Source organism: Bos grunniens, chromosome 8 (assembly GCF_055505025.1).
Source record: "Bos grunniens cultivar Pamir isolate PY7600 chromosome 8, Bosgru_T2T1.0, whole genome shotgun sequence".
In the NCBI taxonomy this organism is placed as follows: Eukaryota; Metazoa; Chordata; class Mammalia; order Artiodactyla; family Bovidae; genus Bos; species Bos grunniens.
In genome coordinates, this window is record NC_141172.1 from 86,191,795 (window position 1) to 86,213,466 (window position 21,672).

At 36.3% G+C, this 21,672-nt stretch overlaps 1 protein-coding gene across 16 annotated transcripts in view; it reads left to right on the forward strand.

Moving 5' to 3' along the window:
• The window catches only part of AUH (AU RNA binding methylglutaconyl-CoA hydratase), a 183,252-nt gene that overhangs the window by 11,022 nt on the left and 150,558 nt on the right, over positions 1-21,672 (forward strand). For 10 of the 16 annotated variants that reach the window (XR_015169249.1, XR_015169248.1, XR_015169250.1 and 7 more), the window contains exons 2-3: positions 10,354-10,421; positions 10,531-10,618. The exons of 4 other annotated variants lie outside the window; for them this stretch is intronic. Coding sequence is in view for 5 of the 12 variants with exons in the window: in XM_086414457.1 (XP_086270583.1) it covers positions 10,354-10,421; positions 10,531-10,618 (156 nt within the window). In the remaining 7 variants the exon portion in view is untranslated. Of the gene's footprint in view, positions 1-10,353; positions 10,422-10,530; positions 10,619-21,672 lie in introns of those variants that run through there. 2 more of the 16 variants (XM_086414463.1, XM_086414464.1) reach the window with 1 other exon arrangement.

Consider the following 21,672-nt stretch of genomic DNA (forward strand, 5'->3'; position numbering starts at 1 on the left):
ATTACGTGAAACAGTGTGGTAGGGAAGAACATATTTTTATAGAAGAATGGTAGGAATGATAGAAAATCGCCATTTTTTGAAACCACCAAGATAAAAATAAAGGAATTATCATTGCAGTGAGATACAGATGCTTTATCTTTTTCCAAGTCTGTATACAGTTGTCCCAACACTGCTTAATCATCGTTACTTCACTGTTTTGAAGGGCATTTTTATGACAAGCTGAATTTCCATACTGTCTTTCTGTTCTGTTTTATGATCTCTGTAGATGTTGTTGTTCTCCATTATTTCACGATTAAAGCTGTGTTGTGTTTCAGTAGGGCCAGGTACTCACTCCTTCATCTTTACTCTTTTTTTTTAATTTGTTTTCATTCCTTTTCCTGCATGGTTATTTTTCTGCAAGAGTTTTGGAATGTTCATGTATAATTTCAGAAAAAGGCTTATTAATATTTTTATTGACATTGTGTTGGGTTTAAAATTAGAATATTTATACAATGTTTTTTTTAAACATAAAAACATGATGTTTCTATTTGTTTAATTCTACCTTTTTTTTTTTAAAAGGACAGTTTAAAAAGTGCCTACCCTTAGGGCTTGCTCATTTATGTTACCTGTATCCCAGGTCATCCTGCTTCCTGTCTGGTTCATAAAAATGAAATAATTTGTTTCAGTGTATCTTCTAAGTGGTTTCCTTTCTCCCTCTGTTTCTCTATTTCTCTTTATAGGAAGGCTGTTGTTTCTGGATGTATTAATTTCATGTGTTGCAAATAAATATGCTTTTGTTTGCAGTGGTTTTTTATTTGATTTGGATTTTCTAGGTTTATAATCATCATTTGTTAATGATTTTCTAATGTTTCTAAAATTTGGATATTATAAAAATTGCTGCATATTCTCTTTGTATTCAAGTGAAAGATTTCTGGGTTAGTTCTTTATATTTTTAGAACCCTAATTAGGGTTAGGGCTAGGATTATAATCTTCTACCTATACAATTTCTGTTATTTGTAACCTTAGTTTATATCATCAGAACTTTTGATAGTTGCATCTTGTTCTCTTATCCAGTGCTGTATCTAGAGATTGACCTGGTGCTTTATCTAGAGATTGAATATAAACAGAGTTTGTAATGTTATTGATAATATTTATGTTGGACTACCTTCAGTTTATCTTTAGAAGCATGTGCTTTCCGCCTCTGCTCCGCAGCCTATGTGATCTCTCACCTGGATCTCTGCAGTAGCATCTTGTTTAGTATCCCCTACTATAATTATTATTATTATTATTTTTTGGTCTATGTGGATGAAATTCACATAGTACAAAATTAACCATTTTAACTTTTCAAGGTGTACATCAAGTAGTTTTTAGGTTATTCCATGTTTACAACCATCACCACTGTCTTAATTCCTTTCAAATTGCTTTCGAAACAAAGCCATGGTTCTTACTCACTTCCTCCTCATCCCTTTCTCCCCAAGGTTTCCAAAACCCACTAATTTCTCTTCTGTCTTTATGGAGTTTGTCTATACCAAGTACTTCATGGAAGTAGAATCATACCATGTGTGATTTATGTCTGAGTTCTTTAGCCTAATGTTTTCAGAGTTCGTCTGTTTTACAGCATGTATCAGCATTTCATTTGTTTTTATGGCTGAATACTATTTCATTGAATGGATATAACTTTTTTGTGAATAGTTATTTGTTTGAATGTATGTTTTCATTCTCTTGGGTAGATACCTAGGAGTAGAATCATGTGGTAACTTTATGTTTGGTGTTTGGAGAAACCACCAGACTGTGTGAGAGTTCTATGAGAGTTCTTATTTCTCCACATCCCTGTCAATGCTTGTTTCTTTTTTAAAAAAATTAAAGCCATCTTACTGGGCATAAAGTAATTTTTGTGGTTTTTGATTTGCATTTCTTTAGTAACAAATTCATTGTTTCATTTAATTTTGAAAAAAAAAATTTTAATTTTTTAACATCAGAAACATTTTGTACTGGTGTGTAGCCAATTAACAATATTGTGGTAGTTTCACAATAAGTGAACAGCGAAGGGACTCAGCCTTAGGTATACATGTATCCATTCTCTCCCAAACTCCCACTCCCATCCAAGCTGGCACATAACATTGAGCAGAATTCCATGTGTTATACAACAGGTCCTGGTTGGTTTTCTGTTTTGAATATAGCAGTGTGTACATGACTTTTCCCAAAGTCCTTAACTATTCCCTTCCCCCCAGTTACTGTAAGTTTGTTTTCTAAGTCTGTGAGTAAAAAATGGGCAGAAGACCTGAACTAACATTTCCCCAAAGAGGACATACAGATGACCAGTAGGCACATGAAAAGATGTTCAACATCGCTAATTATTAGAGAAATGCAAGTCAAAACTACAGTGAGATATTACCTCAGACTGGTCAGAATGGCTATCCTCAAAAAACCCACAAACAACAGATGCTGAAGAGGGTGTGGAGAGAAGGGAGCCTTCTTGTACTATTGGTAAGAATGTAAATTGGAACAGCCACTATGGAGAACAGTAGGGAAGTTCCTGAAAAAACTAAAAACAGAGCTATCATATGACCCTGCAATGCCTTTCCTGGGCATATATCCAGAGAAAAACATGGCCTGAAAAGAAACATGCACCTCAGTGTTCATTGTAGCACTGCTTACAGTAGCCAAGACATGGAAGCAACCCATTGTCCATCAACAGAGGAATGGATAAAGAAGAGGTGGTATATGTATACAATGGAATATTACTCAGCTGTTAAAAAGAATGGAGTAATGCCATTTGCAGCAACAAAGGTGGACCTAGAGAGTGGAGAGTGTCATACTGAGTGAAGTAAGTCAGAGAGAGAGAAGTATCTTATCAGTTCAGTTCAGTTCAGTTGCTCAGTCGTGTCTGACTCTTTGCGACCCCATGAACTGCAGCACACCAGGCCTTCCTGTCTATCACCAGCTCCCGGAGTTCACCCAAACCCATGTCCATCGAGTCAATGATGCCATCCAGCCATCTCATCCTCTGTCGTCAACTTCTCCTGCCGCCAATCCCTCCTAGCATCAGGGTCTTTTCCAATGAGTCAGCTCTTCTCATGAGGTGGGCAAAGTACTGGAGTTTCAGCTTTAGCATCATTCATTCCAGTGAACACCCAGGACTGATCTTCTTTAGAATGGACAGGTTGGATCTCCTTGCAGTCCAAGGGACGCTTAAGAGTCTTCTCTGACACCACAGTTCAAAAGCATCAGTTCTTCAAAACTCAGCTTTCTTCATAGTCCAACTCTCACATCCATACATGACCACAGGAAAAACCATAGCCTTGACTAGACCGACCTTTGTTGGCAAAGTAATGTCTCTGCTTTTGAGTATGCTATCTAGGTTGGTCATAACTTTCCTTCCAAGGAGTAACCATCTTTTAATTTCATGGCTGCAGTCACCATCTGCAGTGATTTTGGAGGCTCCCAAAATAAAGTCTGACACTGTTTCCACTGTTCTCCCATCTATTTCCATGAAGTGATGGGACCAGATGCCATGATCTTTGTTTTCTGAATGTTGAGCTTTAAGCCAACTTTTTCTCTCCTCTTTCACCTTCATCAAGAGGCTTTTGAGTTCCTCTTCACTTTCTGCCATAAGGGTGGTGTCATCTTCATATCTGAGGTTATTGATATTTCTCCTGGCAATCTTGATTAACGTTGTGCTTCTTCCAGCCCAGCGTTTTTCATGATGTACTCTGCATATAAGTTAAATAAGCAGGGTGACAATATACAGCCTTGACGTACTCCTTTTCCTATTTGGAACCAGTCTGCTGTTCCATGTCCAGTTCACAAAATCCACGTAGTCAAAGGCTTTGGCATAGTCAATAAAACAGAAATAGATGTTTTCCTGGAACTCTCTTGCTTTTTCGATGATCTAGTGGATGTTGGCAATTTGATCTCTGATTCCTCTGCCTTTTCTAAAACCAGCTTGAACAACTGGAAGTTCATGGTTCACGTATTGCTGAAGCCTGGCTTGGAGAATTTTGAGCATCACTTTACTAGCGTGTGAGATGAGTGCAATTGTGCGGTAGTTTGAGCATTCTTTGGCATTGCCTTTCTTTGGGATTGGAATGAAAACTGACCTTTTGCAGTCCTGTGGCCACTGCTGAGTTTTCCAAATTTGCTGGCATATTGAATACAGCACTTTCACAGCATCATCTTTCAGGATTTGAAATAGCTCAACTGGAATTCCATCACCTCCACTAGCTTTGTTCATAGTGATGCTTTCTAAGGCCCACTTGACTTCACATTCCAGGATGTCTTGCTCTAGGTGAGATCACACCATCGTGCTTATCTGGGTCATGAAGATCTTTTTTGTACACTTCTGTGCATTCTTGCCACCTAGTCTTAATATCTTCTGCTCCTGTTAAGTCCATACCATTTCTGTCCTTTATTGAGCCCATCTTTGCTTGAAATGTTCCCTTGGTATCTCTAAATTTTCTTGAAGAGATCTCTAGTCTTTCCCATTCTGTTGTTTTCCTCTATTTCTTTGCATTGATCGCTGAAGAAGGCTTTCTTATCTCTCCTTGCTATTCTTTCTAACTCTGCTTTCAGATGCTTATGTCTTTCTTTTTCTCCTTTGCTTTTCGTTTCCCTTCTTTCACAGCTATTTGTAAGGCCTCCTCAGACAGCCATTTTGCTTTTTTGCATTTCTTTTCCGTGGGGATGGTCTTGATCCCTGTCTCCTGTACAATGTCACAAACCTCCATCCATAGTTCATCAGGCACTTTGTCTATCAGATCTAGGCCCTTAAATCTATTTCTCACTTCCATTGTATAATCATATGGGATTGATTTAGGTCAAACCTTAATGGTCTAGTGGTTTTCCCTACTTTCTTCAATTTAAGTCTGAATTTGGTAATAAGGAGTTCGTGATCTGAGCCACAGTCACCTCCCGGTCTTCTTTTTGCTGACTGTTTAGAGCTTCTCCATCTTTGACTGCAAAGAATATAATCAATCTGATTTCGGTGTTGACCACTTGTTGTTGATCCCCGAGTGAAGTAAGTCAGAGAGAGGAAAGTATCATATGATATCCCTTCTATGTGGAATCTAAAAGGAAATGATAGAAATGCATCTCATTTATTATGTCTTCTTTATAGAAATATTTATTCATATCCTTTGCCTGTTTTTCAGTTGAGTTGTCTTTTTGTTGTGAGTGGTACCAGTTCTTTATATAATCTCAATATTTACCCCATATCAGATGTATCATTTGCAAATATTTTCTATTCGTGGGTTTTTTCACTTCCTTGGTAATTTTGATGAAGTCTAGTTTATCTGTTTTTTTCTTTCATTGCTTGTGCTTTTATTGTCATATTTAAGTCAGTGTTGCCTAAACCAGGATTGTGAAGATTTATCATTTGTTTCCTTCTAAGAGTGTTACAGTTTTAGGTCTCAGATCCATTTTGAGATGATTTTGTATATGCTGTGAGTAAAGGGCCCAGCTCCATTCTTCTGTGGGTGAATATCTGGTTGTCCACCCCTGTTTGTTGAGAAGTCCTGCACCATTGGATGGTCTTGGTATCCTTGTTGAAAACAAATTGATGATTGATTTTTATTACTGAGGTCTTTATTACTTAGATGTCTTTCAGTGTGTTTTGTAGTTTTCAGTGAAATTTCTTGGTTAAGTTTATTCCTAAGTAATTGTGTATATATATATATTTTGATGCTGTTACAAATTGAATTGTTTTCTTAATTTCATTTTTGGAGTGTTCATTGATAGTGTATAGAAATATAACTGATTTTTGTATATTGATATTATATTATGCAGCTTTTCTGAGTTCACTTATTAGCTCTAATAGTTTTTGATGGATTCATTGGGATTTTCTGTGTGTAAGACCATATTATTTGTGGATGGAAATAGACTTACTTCTTTCTTTTTCTCATAGCTCAGTTGATAAAGAATCTGCCTGCAGTGCAGGAGATCCTGGTTTGATTCCTGGGTTGGGAAGATCTGCTGAGAAGGGATAGGCTACCCCCTCCAGTATTCTTGGACTTCCCTTGTGGCTCAGCTGATAAAGAATCCGCCTGCAATGCGGGAGACCTGGGTTCAATTGGGAAGATCCCCCAGAGAAGGGAAAGGTTACGTACTCCAGTATTCTGGCCTATAGTATTCCATGGACTGTTTAGTATATGGGGTCACAAAGAGTCAGACACGGCTGAGCAACTTTCACTTTCATTTTTTTTTTCCTATCTAAATTCCTTTTATTTCTTTTTTTTGCCTACTTACCCTGCTAGAATTTCTATTACATTGTTAAATAAATAAAGTGGTGAAAATGGACATCCTTATCTAATTTTTTTATCTCAGGGAGAAGACCTTAAGCCTTTTAACATTAAATATGATGTTAATTGTAAGTTTTGTTGTTTTTTTTTTATAAATGTCCTTTATTAGGTTGAGGAAGTTTCCTTCTGTTACTAGCTTGTTGAGGTTTTTAAGTTATTATTTCTTAAAAATCATTTAAAGCATGTTGGATTTTGTCCAGTGTTTCTTTTGCATCAGTTGAGGTGATCATATAATTTTAAAATATTTTCTTTTATTCTGTTAGTGTGGTGTATTACTTTGCTCAATTTTTGTGCTGAACTACCCTTGCATTCCTGGGTAAGTCCCTCTTGGTCATGACTGCTAAATTTGACTTGCTAGTATTTTGTTGAGGATTTTTTTTACATCTGTATTCATAAGGGATATTGGTCTAGTATATTCTTGTTTCCTTCTAATCTGTTTTCTACACTGTGGCCTGAGTGACCTTTTTAAAATGTAAGTTTGAACATAGAAATAAATTTCCCCAGTTTGAAAAAAAGCTATTAGAAATGCATAGCAAACATAATACTAAACAGTGAAATGCTTAGAAACATTTTCATTAAAGGTATTGACAAAATAAAGGAACTTACTATTTTTGCTAATATTATATTGGACTTGAAGGCCTAGCTAAAGTGAAACAGCAGGAGAAGGAAATGAGAAATTAACATTGGAGCAGAAAACATAACTGCTAGTATTTTTGAACAAGATTGAGTATTGACTTAGAATATTGAAGAGAACCACGTAAGTCTATTAATATTTCATAAATTTGCCAGAAAAAGTTTATGTAAAATAGCACTAAAAAAATTGCAGTTTCCACATACTCTCAATATATAATTAGAAAATGTAACTGATATAGAGTGATTTTTACAGTTATTTAGAATACAGTTATTTGATTTTTAAAATCAGAAGGAAAATAATGGACTGTTTTGTAAATGGTTCCAGCCAAAAATGTTTGTGCATATTAGAGGAATAAGACTCCTGTGGAGTTGAGAGCAGCAGAAATGAAAGTAGTCAATGTAAGGAGACAGTATCAGAGGATTGTTTTATTCATTGAGGTAGAGGATCCTTTATTTTGTTTGAATTTGTTCAGTTTTACTTTTTCTTAATTACCTATACAGTTAGTGTATATGAACAGTATTTAATATGGTTTGTTTTGAGAACTAACAGTCCTTTCCTCCACCCCATTTCCCATATTCCAGAAACAGTTATTTAAAACCCTTTGGCTGATTGTTTTGGGCACATGTCATCTCATTTAAAATAACATACATATATTTCTACTTCTGGAATTTTCACGTTTAGGTATTATGTGTCTACTGACTTTTTGCCATGGAGGATAAGGGTTTGGTCCCCTTTCACACTCCACCACACATGTGTACCTTCTTTTTTGCCCTTGTTCTTCCTCTAATTTGGCTTTATTTCTAGGTCTAAGTGAATATTGCCATTTTTTTTAGAATAGCTTTATTGCGATACAATTCATATACCTTAAAATTCTCCTGTTTAAAATATACAATGTAATGGCTTCTAGTGCATTTATAGAGATGTGCATCTATCACCACTACAAGTACTGAACATTTCATTGCCCTAAAAAGAAACTTAACACTGTTTAGCTGTCACTGCTTAGTCTCTCCATCTCCAGCGGCCCTAGGCAATCACTGATCTACCTTTTTTGTCCCTTCTGATGTGCCTGCTCTCAGCATTTCATGTAAACGGCATTATACAGTACGTGCTCACTTGTCCCTGGCTTCTTTCACTCAGCATGTTTTCAGGGTTCATCCATGTTGCACATGTATTGATGCTTCTTTTTTTTTTTCTTGCTAAATATTACACTACATGGATTTGTTATATTTTGTTTATCCACTCATCAACTGATGGATATTTGGGTTGTTTCCAGGTTTTGAATATTTTGAACAATGCTGTTCTGATCATTCTGGTGTAAGTGTTTGTGTGAACATGTGTTTTCATTGAAAACTCTTTCTAAGGAAGATACTAAGTCAAAAGTTGCAAAGGCAATAATATATAAAAAGTTAAAACTTTGGTGCAAAAAAATGCCATAAACAAGTTGACTTTTGAAAGTGAATGATAGGGAAGAGATCTGTTCTATAAATAATGAATTAATATCTGTAATCTAAAAATTTATCATTTGAAATGCAAACAACAACTGTAATAAGATAGGCAAACAGTAAGAACAGTCAGTTCAGAAAACAAATGACAAATGATCATTAAACCAGTTTAACTTTGGTTCCTATGATTGGGTGAAATCTGATATATAATGATATTTCCCCATATATTGTCAAAGATTTATAATATTCAGAATAATGTGACCAGTGATTGTCAATAATGTATTTATTGAGGTCCCCTTACTGACCTGAAATGAAGTATATAGATAATGTAAGCAGCTGACAAACATAACTTATCCTTAAATATAGTAATGAAAACAAAAGAAGTAGTTTATGGCAGAATAACATTTCAGTATATAATTTTTCTGCTGTGATCATTAAAATATAAATAAGTTAGAATTTAAGAGAAGTAAGAAAACTAGAAACCATTCTACAAAGTAAATAGAGACAAATAAAAAACAGATGGTATAAGGGGATAAATAGACCAAACTTATTGTCTATGATAAGAGACTGAGGAAATAGCCTGAATTGAAAAAGGGGTAATATACTAAGATAAATCTTATACTGAGCAAAAGTGGTAGTCTTACAAATGAGCTGCACTTTACTTATTTGTTTTTGACTTAAAATAATCCTCTATTGGGATGTGGAACAGGGTGGTAACAGAGTAAATTCTAAGATTCAGTTCTCATTGACACCAAGTCAAACAGAAGTTCTTTTACCAGTAATAATACTTGAAAATGCAGTGAATGTAATTAGACTTAACATACATTTCGTTTTCTTGTTTGATGGATACCATGTAAAACAATTTATTGAAATTCCTGTAATTTTAGGACAAAAAGCATGTACTCGAAAATTCTAAATGTAAGTGACTTTGTTAAGTACATGGGACAGAGTCAGGAGAGAAACTTGGGATGGAAATATTGAAAACTATGTAGTGTGGCAAATAGAATAGTTGAAGTATTAATCCCTGGTGGCTCAGATGGTAAAGAGCCCACCTGCAATGCAGGAGACCCCGGGGTTTGATCCCTGGGTCAGCAAGATACCCTGGAGAAAGGAATGGCAACCCATTCTTGCCTGGAGAATTCCATGGAAAGTGGAGCCTGGTAGGCTACTGTTCACAGAGTTGCACAGAGTCGGACATGACTGAGTGACTAATAAACACATACACACACACACACACACAAGCAAAAAAAAGCTGATCCCATAATGCTTGCCTGTGACAAGAAATTGTTAGCTATTGTGTACTTCTATGTATACTGAAGATAATAAAGCTATATTTTAAATGTGGCCTTCCTACTCTGTAGTCTGATTAAGCTATGTAAAATTTAAAATGTGTAGAATTGTAAAATGTGGCATATTACCTTGGTGGTGCGTAAAGAGAGAGGAATTGAAGGGGACATGCTGTTACAAAGTTCTCTAAAAGGCTGGACAAAAGTGGTGAATGTTAAGTATGAGATTGATTTTATAAATATGTATACCAAATTTTTCAAAAATACGCTTGAAAAGGACGGTAAACATGAAAATTAGGATAAAGTTCTTGAAGTGAACCTCAGAGAGGTGGTAGATTCCCAAGTCCCAAGTTAACTAGCTTTGCATATATGGGAATCTGTACCCTGAATTGGAAAGACTGATGCTGAAGCTGAAACTCCAGTATTTTGGCCACCTGATGTAAAGAGCTGACTCATTTGAAAAGACCCTGGTGCTGGGAAAGATTGAGGGCAGGAGGAGAAGGGGATGACAGATGATGAGATGGTTGGATGGTATCACTGATTCAATGAACATGAGTTTGCGTGAACTCCTGGAGTTGGTGATGGACAGGGAGGCCTGGTGTGCTGTGGTTCATGGGGTTGCAAAGAGTCAGACAGTACTGAGCAACTGAACTGAACTGAACTGTTCCCTGAATACCTCACTAACTCAAATGCTTTTTTGTTTCCCCCTTAACTAGGAATTGTGGTGCTTGGAATAAACAGAGCCTATGCCAAAAATTCATTAAGTAAAAATCTTATAAAAATGGTGAGTGTAAAGAATAAACTATTTGCTTCTAAGATTATGGTACAGTGTTGACACCAACCTGAAAATGATTTTTCCTCTTTTCCTTCTTATCTTTCCTGTTTCTGTTTAGCTTTCAAAAGCTGTGGATGCTTTAAAATCTGATAAGAAAGTACGGACCATAATAGTCAGAAGTGAAGTCCCTGGGATATTCTGTGCTGGTATGTAAAAAGATTAAATTTTTAAAACTAGTCTAATGTTTCCCTAGCAGTAGCGTATTTTCCATTATAAAGTGTTCTGTGGTTTGAATTTCATTACCAACAATTCCTCTTTGTTTTTCTACTGTTGTTACAAGAAAAAAAAATGTTTTCTCAGAAAGAAATCTTTGCAACATGGGGAGAAGTTGTTTTGGAAGTTGAAAAAATAGTTTGAGCAATTAAAATATTTGTTTGTGGTACTTGAATGATCTTTATGAAAGATGAGCTGGGAAGGAAAAATTGTGTCTCCTACTCAAAAACAGTGTGCTCTGTGTTTATAAGTTACTTAAAAAATACTTCAACTGACTAGTAGTAATTGCTGCTGCTACTGCTGCTAAGTCGCTTCAGTCGTGTGCGACTCTGTGCGACCCCGTAGACGGCAGCCCACCAGGCTCCCTCGTCCCTGGGATTCTCCAGGCAAGAACACTGGAGTGGGTTGCCATTTCCATCTCCAATGCATGAAAGTTAAAAAATACAGTGAAGTCACTCAGTCGTGTCCAACTTCTAGCGACCCCATGGACTGCAGCCCACCAGGCCCCTCCATCCGTGGGATTTTCCAGGCAAGAGTACTGGAGTGGGGTGCCATTGCAAAACGTTAAATGTAGACATGTGCTTTGGAGGTTTGTGTTTGTAGTAGTGCCCACTCAAATATGTGTCCACAAATTGTTTTTTTAAATTGGTGTCTACAGCAGTGAAGTGTTTTTTTATTTTTTTCCATTTGTGCTGTATTACCAAAAGCCAAAGATTAAGTTGCCTTGCATTTTCCATATTTGTAAGTATGTCTAAGTCATGCGATTGAATGAATCTGTTTCAACTAGTCAAAAATATAGATGATTAAGATAAATAAATGCTGATAGTATACAGTATTAATGTATTTTATTAATAAGTAAATGAAGATAGAAGTTGAGGGGTGAAAAAAATTTCTTCCAGTAAACATATAAATGGGACAATCTACTTGAGATTATCAAAGATTTGAGGGAACAAAATATAGTATTTTATTCATTCAAGTACTTTTGAGCATTTGGAGTACTCCCAGAGCAGTGCTGGGAACATAAGGGAGTATTTTTAAACAGAATGTTTTAAGAAGTGTCTTGGTTTAGGCCTATATTCTTTAGTTTGTCGTTTTTAGATTTTTTAAACTTCTGACTCTGTAGCTTCCACCTTAAAATACTATAAAATTTTATGGTATTTAAGAACATTCAGTGTAAATGAATTATATTATAGTTTTTGTTATAATGTACCATTTATAAAAGGATTAGTTTTAGCTTCAGTTTGGTAATCAAAGAGAGTAGGTTTATCATGCTCAACTGCCTAGGTGAGGACGATTTGCAGTAAAGTTTCTGCTGCTTATACATATGTCCAGCTTGAGTAATGTGATCCTCCTGGTGTTGTCAGAGGCTTGATGTGACAGTGTACATAACACACAGAGCAGAAGTCAATATATTGTAGCTGTTAATAATTTTTATAAGGACTAAAATTTATTAAAATGGTTTTCATAATATGAAAACGCTAAGAGTAGGACATGACTGAGCACCTTCACTTTCACTTTTCACTTTCATGCATTGGAGAAGGCAATGGCACCCCACTCCAGTACTCTTGCCTGGAAAATCCAATGGACAGAGGAGCCTGGTGGCCTGCGGTCCATGGGGTCACTAGGAGTCGGACACAACTGAGTGGCTTCACTTTCACTTTTCACTTTCATGCATTGGAGAAGGAAATGGCAACCCACTCCAGTGTTCTTGCCTGGAGAATCCCAGGGACGGGGGAGCCTGGTGGGCTGCCGTCTATGGGGTCATGCAGAGTTGGACACGACTGAAGCGACTTAGCAGCAGCAGCAGCATTTATTTATTCTTGTTGAAGAATACAGTTTTTCATATAATTAGAGTGTTAACTTTTATTCTGAAGTAGGAGAAAGCAATGGCACCCCACTCCAGTACTCTTGCCTGGAAAATCCCATAGATGGAGTTGCCTGGTAGGCTGCAGTCCATGGGATTGTGAAGAGTCAGACACGACTGAGCGACTTCACTTTCACTTTTCACTTGCATGCATTGGAGAAGAAAATGGCAACCCACTCCAATGTTCTTGCCTAGAGAATCTCAGGGACGGGGGAGCCTGGTGGGCTGCCGTCTGTGGGGTCACACAGAGTCGGACACAACTGAAGCGACTTAGCAGTAGCAGTTATATTCAAAAGAAAAATCCTCACAAATAGTGTACTCATTTATTGGTTATTCTCTTAGCTCCCATTCCCTAAAGTTGCTCATTTTTCCTCTTCCTTTTCTGCCCCCACAAAGGTTTCTCTTCTCTGTACATCTGTGTTCTAGTGGCATCTTGTTCATTTCCAGAAACTTAAAGCTTATGGAGTGATCTTGCTTCAAATTTCTTGAGGATAGTAACTTCTCTTTTTCTTCCTTGAAAATCTTCTTATATATTCTCACATCACAGCATATAATAGAGACTCACCATGTACTTGCTTAATTTAATCAGCCTTTTGGAGAAGTAAATGGCAACCCACTCCAGGATTCTTGCTTGGAGAATCCCATGGACAGAGGATCCTGGCAGGCCATAGTCCATGGGGTCACAAGGGTCAGACACGACTTAGTGACTAGACCACCACCACCACCAATTAGCCTTTAAAGTGTGCTGTGATTCACTGATTTTGTTCTCAAGGGTTATTGGGTTGTGAGCAGTTTCTCTGAAATTGTCTCAGACTAGTCTCCTATTCACTGACAGTATCTCTGGCTCCTGCCTTAGGTTCTTTTTTCTGTGTCCTTTTTCTAACATACTAGAGGAACAGGTAATTAAGCATTATTAAAGTGATTCCGGTGGTTTGGGGGAGAATGGACACATATATATGTATGACTGAGTCCCTTCATTGTTCACCTGAAAGTACCACAACTTTGCTAATTGGCTATACCCCAATATAAAATAAAAAAATTTAGATATAAAAAAAAAAGTGATCCCTACATGCACTGGAGGTTGCAGTGATTGATTTCTGACTTTTCATTTAAATCTGTTATTTAGAAGCAAAAATTGTATTCTACTTACCTTAACATTTTTAAAGGAAATAATAAGTAGCATGTCAAACATGAAGTGTGTACAAAATATATGAAAAAGTATACAAAGAGAAGTCCCATTCTTACCCATGTCCTTATTCCATTGTTTTCCTAATAAAAATAGCAATTTTAATTTTCTTTTTTATCCTTCTAGTTTTTCATTATACAGATATATACAAATATACAGACATACACATGCACTCAGTAGAATGTTAAGGAACTATTTAGAATGATAGTATGAAGACTATGTTATAGTGTGAAAAATACATGTTATAAGAGATCAGTTCAGTCAGTTCAGTCGCTCAGTTGTGTCCGATTCTTTGTGACCCCATGAACCGCAAAACGCCAGGCCTCCCTGTCCATCACCAACTCCTGGAGTTCACCCAAACCCACGTCCATTGAGTCGGTGATGACATCCAACCATCTCATTGTCTGTCATCCCCTTCTCTTCCTGCCCTGAATCTTTGCCAGCATCAGGGTCTTTTCCAGTGAGTCAGCTCTTTACATCAGGTGGCCAAAGTATTAGAGTTTCAGCTTCAACATTAGTCCTTCCAATGAACACCCAGGACTGATCTCCTGTAGGATGGACTGGTTGGATCTCCTTGCAGTCCAAGGGACTCTCAAGAGTCTTCTCCAACACCACAGTTCAAAAGCATCAGTTCTTCAGTGCTCAGCTTTCTTTATAGTCCAACTTTCACATCCATACATGAACACTGGAAAAACCATTGCCTTGACTAGACGGACCTTTGTTGACAAAGTAATGTCTCTGCTTTCTAATATACTGTCTAGGTTGGTCATAACTTTCCTTCCAAGGAGTAAGCGTCTTTTAATTTCATGGCTGCTGTCATAATCTGCAGTGATTTTGGAGCCCCAAAATTAAAGTCAGCCACTGTTTCCACTGTTTGCCCATCTATTTGCCATGAAGTGATGGGACCAGATGCCATGATCTTCGTTTTCTGAATGTTGAGCTTTAAATCAACTTTTTTACTCTCCTCTTTCACTTTCATCAAGAGGCTCCTTAGTACCTCTTCACTTTCTGCCATAACGGTGGTGTCATCTGCATATCTGAGGCTATTGGTATTTCTCCTGGCAATCTTGATTCCAGCTTGTGCTTCTTCCAGCCCAGCGTTTCTCATGATGTACTCTGCATATAAGTTAAATAAGCAGGGTGACAATATACAGTCTCGACATACTTCTTTTCCTATTTGGAACCAGTCTGTCGTTCCATGTCCAGTTCTGACTATGGCTTCCTGACCTGCATACAGGTTTCTCAAGAGGCAGGTCAGGTCGTCTCGTATTCCCATCTCTTTCAGAATTTTCCACAGTTTATTGTGATCCACACAGTCAAAGGCTTTGGCACAGTCAATAAAGCAGAAATAGATATTTTTCTGGAACTCTCTTGCTTTTTCTATGATCCATTGGATATTGGCAATTTCATCTCTGGTTCCTCTGCCTTTTCTAAAACCAGCTTGAACATCTGGAAGTCCATGGTTCACGTAGTGCTGAAGCCTGGCTTGGAGAATTTTGAGCATTACTTTACAAGCGTGTGAGATGAGTGCAATTGTGTGGTAGTTTGAGCATTCTTTGGCATTGCCTTTCTTTGGGATTGGAATGAAAACTGACCTTTTCCAGTCCTGTGGCCACTGCTGAGTTTTCCAAATTTGCTAGCATATTGAGTGCAGCACTTTCACAGTATCATCTTTCAGAATTTGAAATAGCTCAACTGGAATTCCATCACCTTCACTAGCTTTGTTCCTAGTGATGCTTCCTAAGGCCCACTTGACTTCACATTCCAGGATGTCTGGCTCTAGGTGAGTGATCACACCATCGTGATTGTCTGGGTTGTGAAGATCTTTTTTGTACAGTTCTTCTGTGTATTCTTGCCATCTCTTCTTAATATCTTCTGCTTCTGTTAGGTCCCTACCATTTCTGTCCTTTATCGAGCCCATCTTTTCATGAAATGTTCCCTTGGTATCTCTAATTTTCTTGAAGAGATCTTTGGTCTTTCCCATTCTGTTGTTTTCCTCTATTTCTTTGCATTGATCGCTGAGGAAGGCTTTTTTATCTCTCCTTGCTATTCTTTGGAACTCTGCATTCAAATGGGTATATCTTTCCTTTTCTCCTGTGCTTTTTTTTTTTTTTTCTGGTTTAAATTTATTTTATTTTATTTTTTTTAAATTTTATTTTATTTTTAAACTTTACAATATTGTATTAGTTTTGCCAAATATCGAAATGAATCCACCACAGGTATACCGCGTTCCCCATCCTGAACCCTCCTCCCTCCTCCCTCCCCTACCCTCCCTCTAGGTCGTCCCAGTGCACCAGCCCCAAGCATCCAGTACCGTGCATCGAACCTGGACTGGCGACTCGTTTCATACATGATATCATACATGTTTCAATGCTATTCTCCCAAATCTCCCCCCCCCTCCCTCTCCCACAGAGTCCATAAGACTGATCTGTACATCGGTGTCTCTTTTGCTGTCTCATACACAGGGTTATTGTTACCATCTTTCTAAATTCCATATATATGCGTTAGTATACTGTATTGGTGTTTTTCTTTCTGGCTTACTTCACTCTGTATAATAGGTTCCAGTTTCATCCATCTCATTAGAACTGATTCAAATGTATTCTTTTTAATGGCTGAGTAATACTCCATTGTGTATATGTACCACAGCTTTCTTATCCATTCATCTGCTGATGGGCATCTAGGTTGCTTCCATGTCCTGGCTATTATAAACAGTGCTGCGATGAACATTGGGGTACACGTGTCTCTTTCCCTTCTGGTTTCCTCAGTGTGTATGCCCAGCAGTGGGATTGCTGGATCATAACGCAGTTCTGTTTCCAGTTTCTTAAGGAATCTCCACACTGTTCTCCATAGTGGCTGTACTAGTTTGCATTCCCACCAACAGTGTAAGAGGGTTCCCTTTTCTCCACACCCTCTCCAGCATTTATTGCTTGTAGACTTTTGGATCACAGCCATTCTGACTGGCATGAAATGGTACCTTATAGTGGTTTTGATTTGCATTTCTCTGATAATGAGTGATGTTGAGCATCTTTTCATGTGTTTGTTAGCCATCTGTATGTCTTCTTTGGAGAAATGTCTATTTAGTTCTTTGGCCCATTTTTTGATTGGGTCATTTATTTTTCTGGAGTTGAGCTGTAGGAGTTGCTTGTATATTTTTGAGATTACTTAGGAATATATCTACCTAAAGAAACTAAAGACCTATATAGAAAACTATAAAACACTGGTGAAAGAAATCAAAGAGGACACTAATAGATGGAGAAATATACCATGTTCATGGATTGGAAGAATCAATTTAGTGAAAATGAGTATACTATCCAAAGCAATTTATAGATTCAATGCAATCCCTATCAAGCTACCAATGGTATTCTTCACAGAGCTAGAACAAATAATTTCACAATTTGTATGGAAATACAAAAAACCTCGAATAGCTGAAGCTATCTTGAGAAAGAAGAATGGAACTGGAGGAATCAACCTACCTGACTTCAGGCTCTATTACAAAGCCACAGTTATCAAGACAGTATGGTACTGGCACAAAGACAGAAATATTGATCAATCCACGCACATATGGACACCTTATCTTTGACAAAGGAGGCAAGAATATACAATGGATTAAAGACAATCTCTTTAACAAGTGGTGCTGGGAATACTGGTCAACCACTTGTAAAAGAATGAAACTAGAACACTTTCTAACACCATACACAAAAATAAACTCAAAATAGATTAAAGATCTAAACGTAAGACCAGAAACTATAAAACTCCTAGAGGAGAACATAGGCAAAACACTCTCCGACATACATCACAGCAGGATCTTCTATGACCCACCTCCCAGAATATTGGAAATAAAAGCAAAAATAAACAAATGGGACCTAATTAAACCTAAAAGCTTCTGCACAACAAAGGAAACTATTAGCAAGGTGAAAAGGCAGCCTTCAGAATGGGAGAAAATAATAGCAAATGAAGCAACGGACAAACAACTAATCTCAAAAATATGCTTTTTGTTTCCTTTCTTTTCACAGCTATTTGTAAGGCCTCCTCAGGCAGCCATTTTGCTTTTTTGCATTTCTTTGCCATGGGGATGGTCTTGATCCCTGTCTCCTGTACAAGGTCACAAACCTCCGTCCATAGTTCATCAGGCACTCTGTCTATCAGATCTAGTCCCTGAAATCTATTTCTCACTTCCACTGTGTAGTTAGAAGGATGTTATAAGAGAAAGCTACCTATAAAATGATATTCCCATTATGACTGCAGGTATGTAAACTGTGTCTACAAATGTAGTTTAGCTTTCTGTAATAAGTATTTTAAGAAGTTGTATTAAGTGAATATACACAAAGAAAATAGTTTTGAAAAACTTAGCAAATGTATTTAGTGTATTTTCCATATTTGGTAACTAAAATTGTAATGTTAATTGAGTTTCTGAATGATTGTTGCAACATTTGAGAGGAAAAATATCAGAGTGTAAAAACTGTGTGTCACAGTTCAGATGCTTTCATTTAATGGAACCCCTGTGAGCCTAAGTGCCTGTTTAAAGGTGGTGGCTTTGCTGGAATTACTTCTGACTCCTACGGCAGGGTTTTTACTAAATCACTGATTTTAATGTTTTGGTGTATGAGGTCTCTCAGTTCTTAAAATTTCATGCACTTACACAGTCACGTATGGTGACGGAGAATATGTGTAATGTCATAATGGCATTCTGGTTACAGTAATATAGTTAAATGAATTTTCTCTGATTAATCACAATGAAATCTAGATGCACAAAAATGTATATCATAGCCATTATGACTGTAAGTGTTTTTTACACATGCTTTCAGATACTATGCCATATCCACGGCATGGCTCTAGGTTGGGAATCAGATTTAGGTTTTCTTTCTTATGGATTTGAACATTACTTCTGGGTTTATGACTTGCATATATTTTTCTTAGAATACTGAGAAATAACCATTTTGATAGTTAGAATTCATTGTGAAGTACTGACTAATTTTATCTTGTTTCTTACATGCCCAGAAATACACATACCAAAAAAACGGAAATAATTTTACTGTTTCAAAATGTTTGAGTCAAAGTTTCAACATTATCATTAATCAAATTATGAGAAAGACCTTTTAATTAGGCTATTGTATTGGATGTAAATGTTTAATCATACTCATCTGTTCATTTTCTTGTTCTTTTAGTGTTCTAACACTAGGTAGCAAAGTACATATGTATTGTTTTTATCGTAACAATTTTATGAGAAATTACTGAATCTGAGGAAATTTTTTGTCTTTAAATTCCTGAAATAGATTATAAACAGTTCTTGGTAATTGATTCCTGTATGTAGAACTCTAAATTGAGTGATTCACTGAATTATACTAGTATGGTTTTGTTTTTTTTTAAAGTAAAGGTACTTTTGCTTCTGCTTTTGAGTTCTAGTAAATTATGTTCTGACTAAAAACTTGTCGCTAAAACTGTCAGCATGCTTTATTGAGTGATATATTGTTCAAGTGGATGTAGATGTCATGACAGTTAGGTATGTGGAGTCCTCTGACTAATGAAGTTAAATATTCAGTATTGTTTAGAATCTCAAGTTGTTATATTCGTTAGTTTAAATGTTAGTTCCTTAGAGAGTTTGGTAAGTAAAGTTAAAAGATACAAATTTGTATTAATTCTGTGTAGGGTTCTTTTTTGGAAATAAAAAACTTGTGTTATAGAATTATTTGCAATAAAATGCACCTGTTTTAAGGACATATGTCAGTTTTGACAGGTGTTTAAACCATGAGGACAGTTGTGATATACAACGTAAAGCTTTCTTTTTTCATTTTTAATTGAAGTGTGACTGACTTGTATTACTGTGTTAAGTCCAGGTGTACAACATTACGATTCATTCTTTCCATACATTACAAAATGATCACTATGATAAGTCTGGTTACCATCTGTCACCATGCAGTTATTAAATATTATTGACTGAATTCTCCATGCTATACATTTCATCCCTATGACTCATATCTTTTGTAACTGGAAGTTTATACCTCTTAATCTCCCTCATCTATTTCATTCATCTTCCTGCCCTGTCCCTTTTGGCAACCACTGGTTTGTTCTCTGTCTGTGACTCTTATTTTTGTTTGGTTATGTTTATTTGTTTTGTTTTATAAATTCTACATGTAAGTAAAATCTTAGAATATTTGTTTTTCTTCGTCTAACTTATTTCACTTGGCATAATGCCCTCTGTGTCCATCCATGTTCTTGCAAATGGCAAGAGTTTTTTCTTCTTTATGGCTGAGTAATATTCTGCTGACCACATATGTATCTGTACCATGTTTTCTTTATCATGGACACTTAGGTTGCTTCCTTATGTTGCGATTGTAAATAATGCTGCATTGAACATATGGATGCATATACCTTTTTGAATTAGTGTTTTAGTTTTCTTTTTTTTTTGGAAAGAAAAAATATACAAGTCTATGTATTTAAAAATATGAATGACGATTTCTACACTCTTTTCTTTGGAAAGATCCCAAGGAGGGAAATTTCTGGGTCATTTGATCATTCTGGTTTTTGTTTTTGAGGAACGCCCATACTGTTTTTCATAGTGGTTGTATGAATTTGTATTCCCACCAACAGTGCACAGGGTTCTCTTTTCTCCACATTCTCATCAACACTTGTTATTTGTTTTTTTTTTTTTAATAGCCATTCTGACAGATAGAAGGTAATATTTCATTGTGATTTTTATTTATATTTCATAATCATTAGTGATTTCACCTGTGTGCCATCTGTATATCTTCTTTGGAAAAATGTCTATTCAGGTCCTCTGCCCATTTTTTAATCAGAATATTTGTTTTTGATGCTGAGTTGTATGTGTATTTTATTTTGGATATTAATACCTTATCAGATAATATAATTTGCAAATATGTTTTCCCATTTGTTTTGTTGGTAGTTTCTTTCAGTGTGCAAAAGCTTGTTAGTTTGATATAGTATCATTTGTTTATATTCACTTTTGTTTCTGTTACTTGAGGAAACATATCCAAAAAAATATTGCTAAGACCAGTGTCGAAGATCATACTGCCTGAAGTTTAAGTTTTCTTCTAGTTATTTGGTTTCAGGTCTTATATTTAGTCTTTAATTCATTTTGAGTTTATTTTTGTATATGGTGTGAGAATATAACCCAGTTTGATTCCTTGGCATTTGCTGTCTAGTTTTCTTAACACCATGTATCGCCCTGTTGTATATTCTTTTCTTCTTTGTTGTAGATTAGTTGCTGATAAAAGTATGGGTTTATTTCTGTACTCTCTGTTTTGTTCCATTAATCTATTAATATTTTTGTTTTTTGGGCAGGTAACATATTGTTTTGATTACTGTAACTTTGTAATATAGTTTGAAATCAGAGTGTGTAATACCTCCAACTCTATTCTTTCTCAAGGTTGTTTTGGCTATTTGGGGTCTTTTGTGTTTCCATACGAGTTTTAGAATTACTTGTTCTGGTTCAAATGCTGTGGGTATTTTAATAGGGATTGCACTGAGTCTAGAGATTGCCTTGAGTAGTATGATCATTTTAACAATATTCTTCAAACCCGTGAGTGCAGTGTATCTTTCCATTTGTTGGTGGTGTCTTCAGTTTCTTGTAATTTTCTGAGTATAGATCTTTTACCTCCTTGGTAAATTTATTTATAGATATTTTTGCTGCAATTATACATGGGATTATTTCCTTAACTTCTGTTTCTGTTAGTTTGTTGCTGGTTTATAGAAAGGAAACAGATTTTAGTATACTAATTTTGTACCTTGCAACTTTACTGAGTTGAGTGATGAGTTCTAATAGTTTGTTGATGGTGTCTTTAGGACTTTCTATATAGAGTATCATGTCATCTGCAAACAATGACAGTAAAGTGCTTTACATGTACTCTCCTCAGTTCATCGAACATCTTTTTAAAAACATTTTTTTCATTTTTTATTTTTAGCTACACTGGGTCTTTATT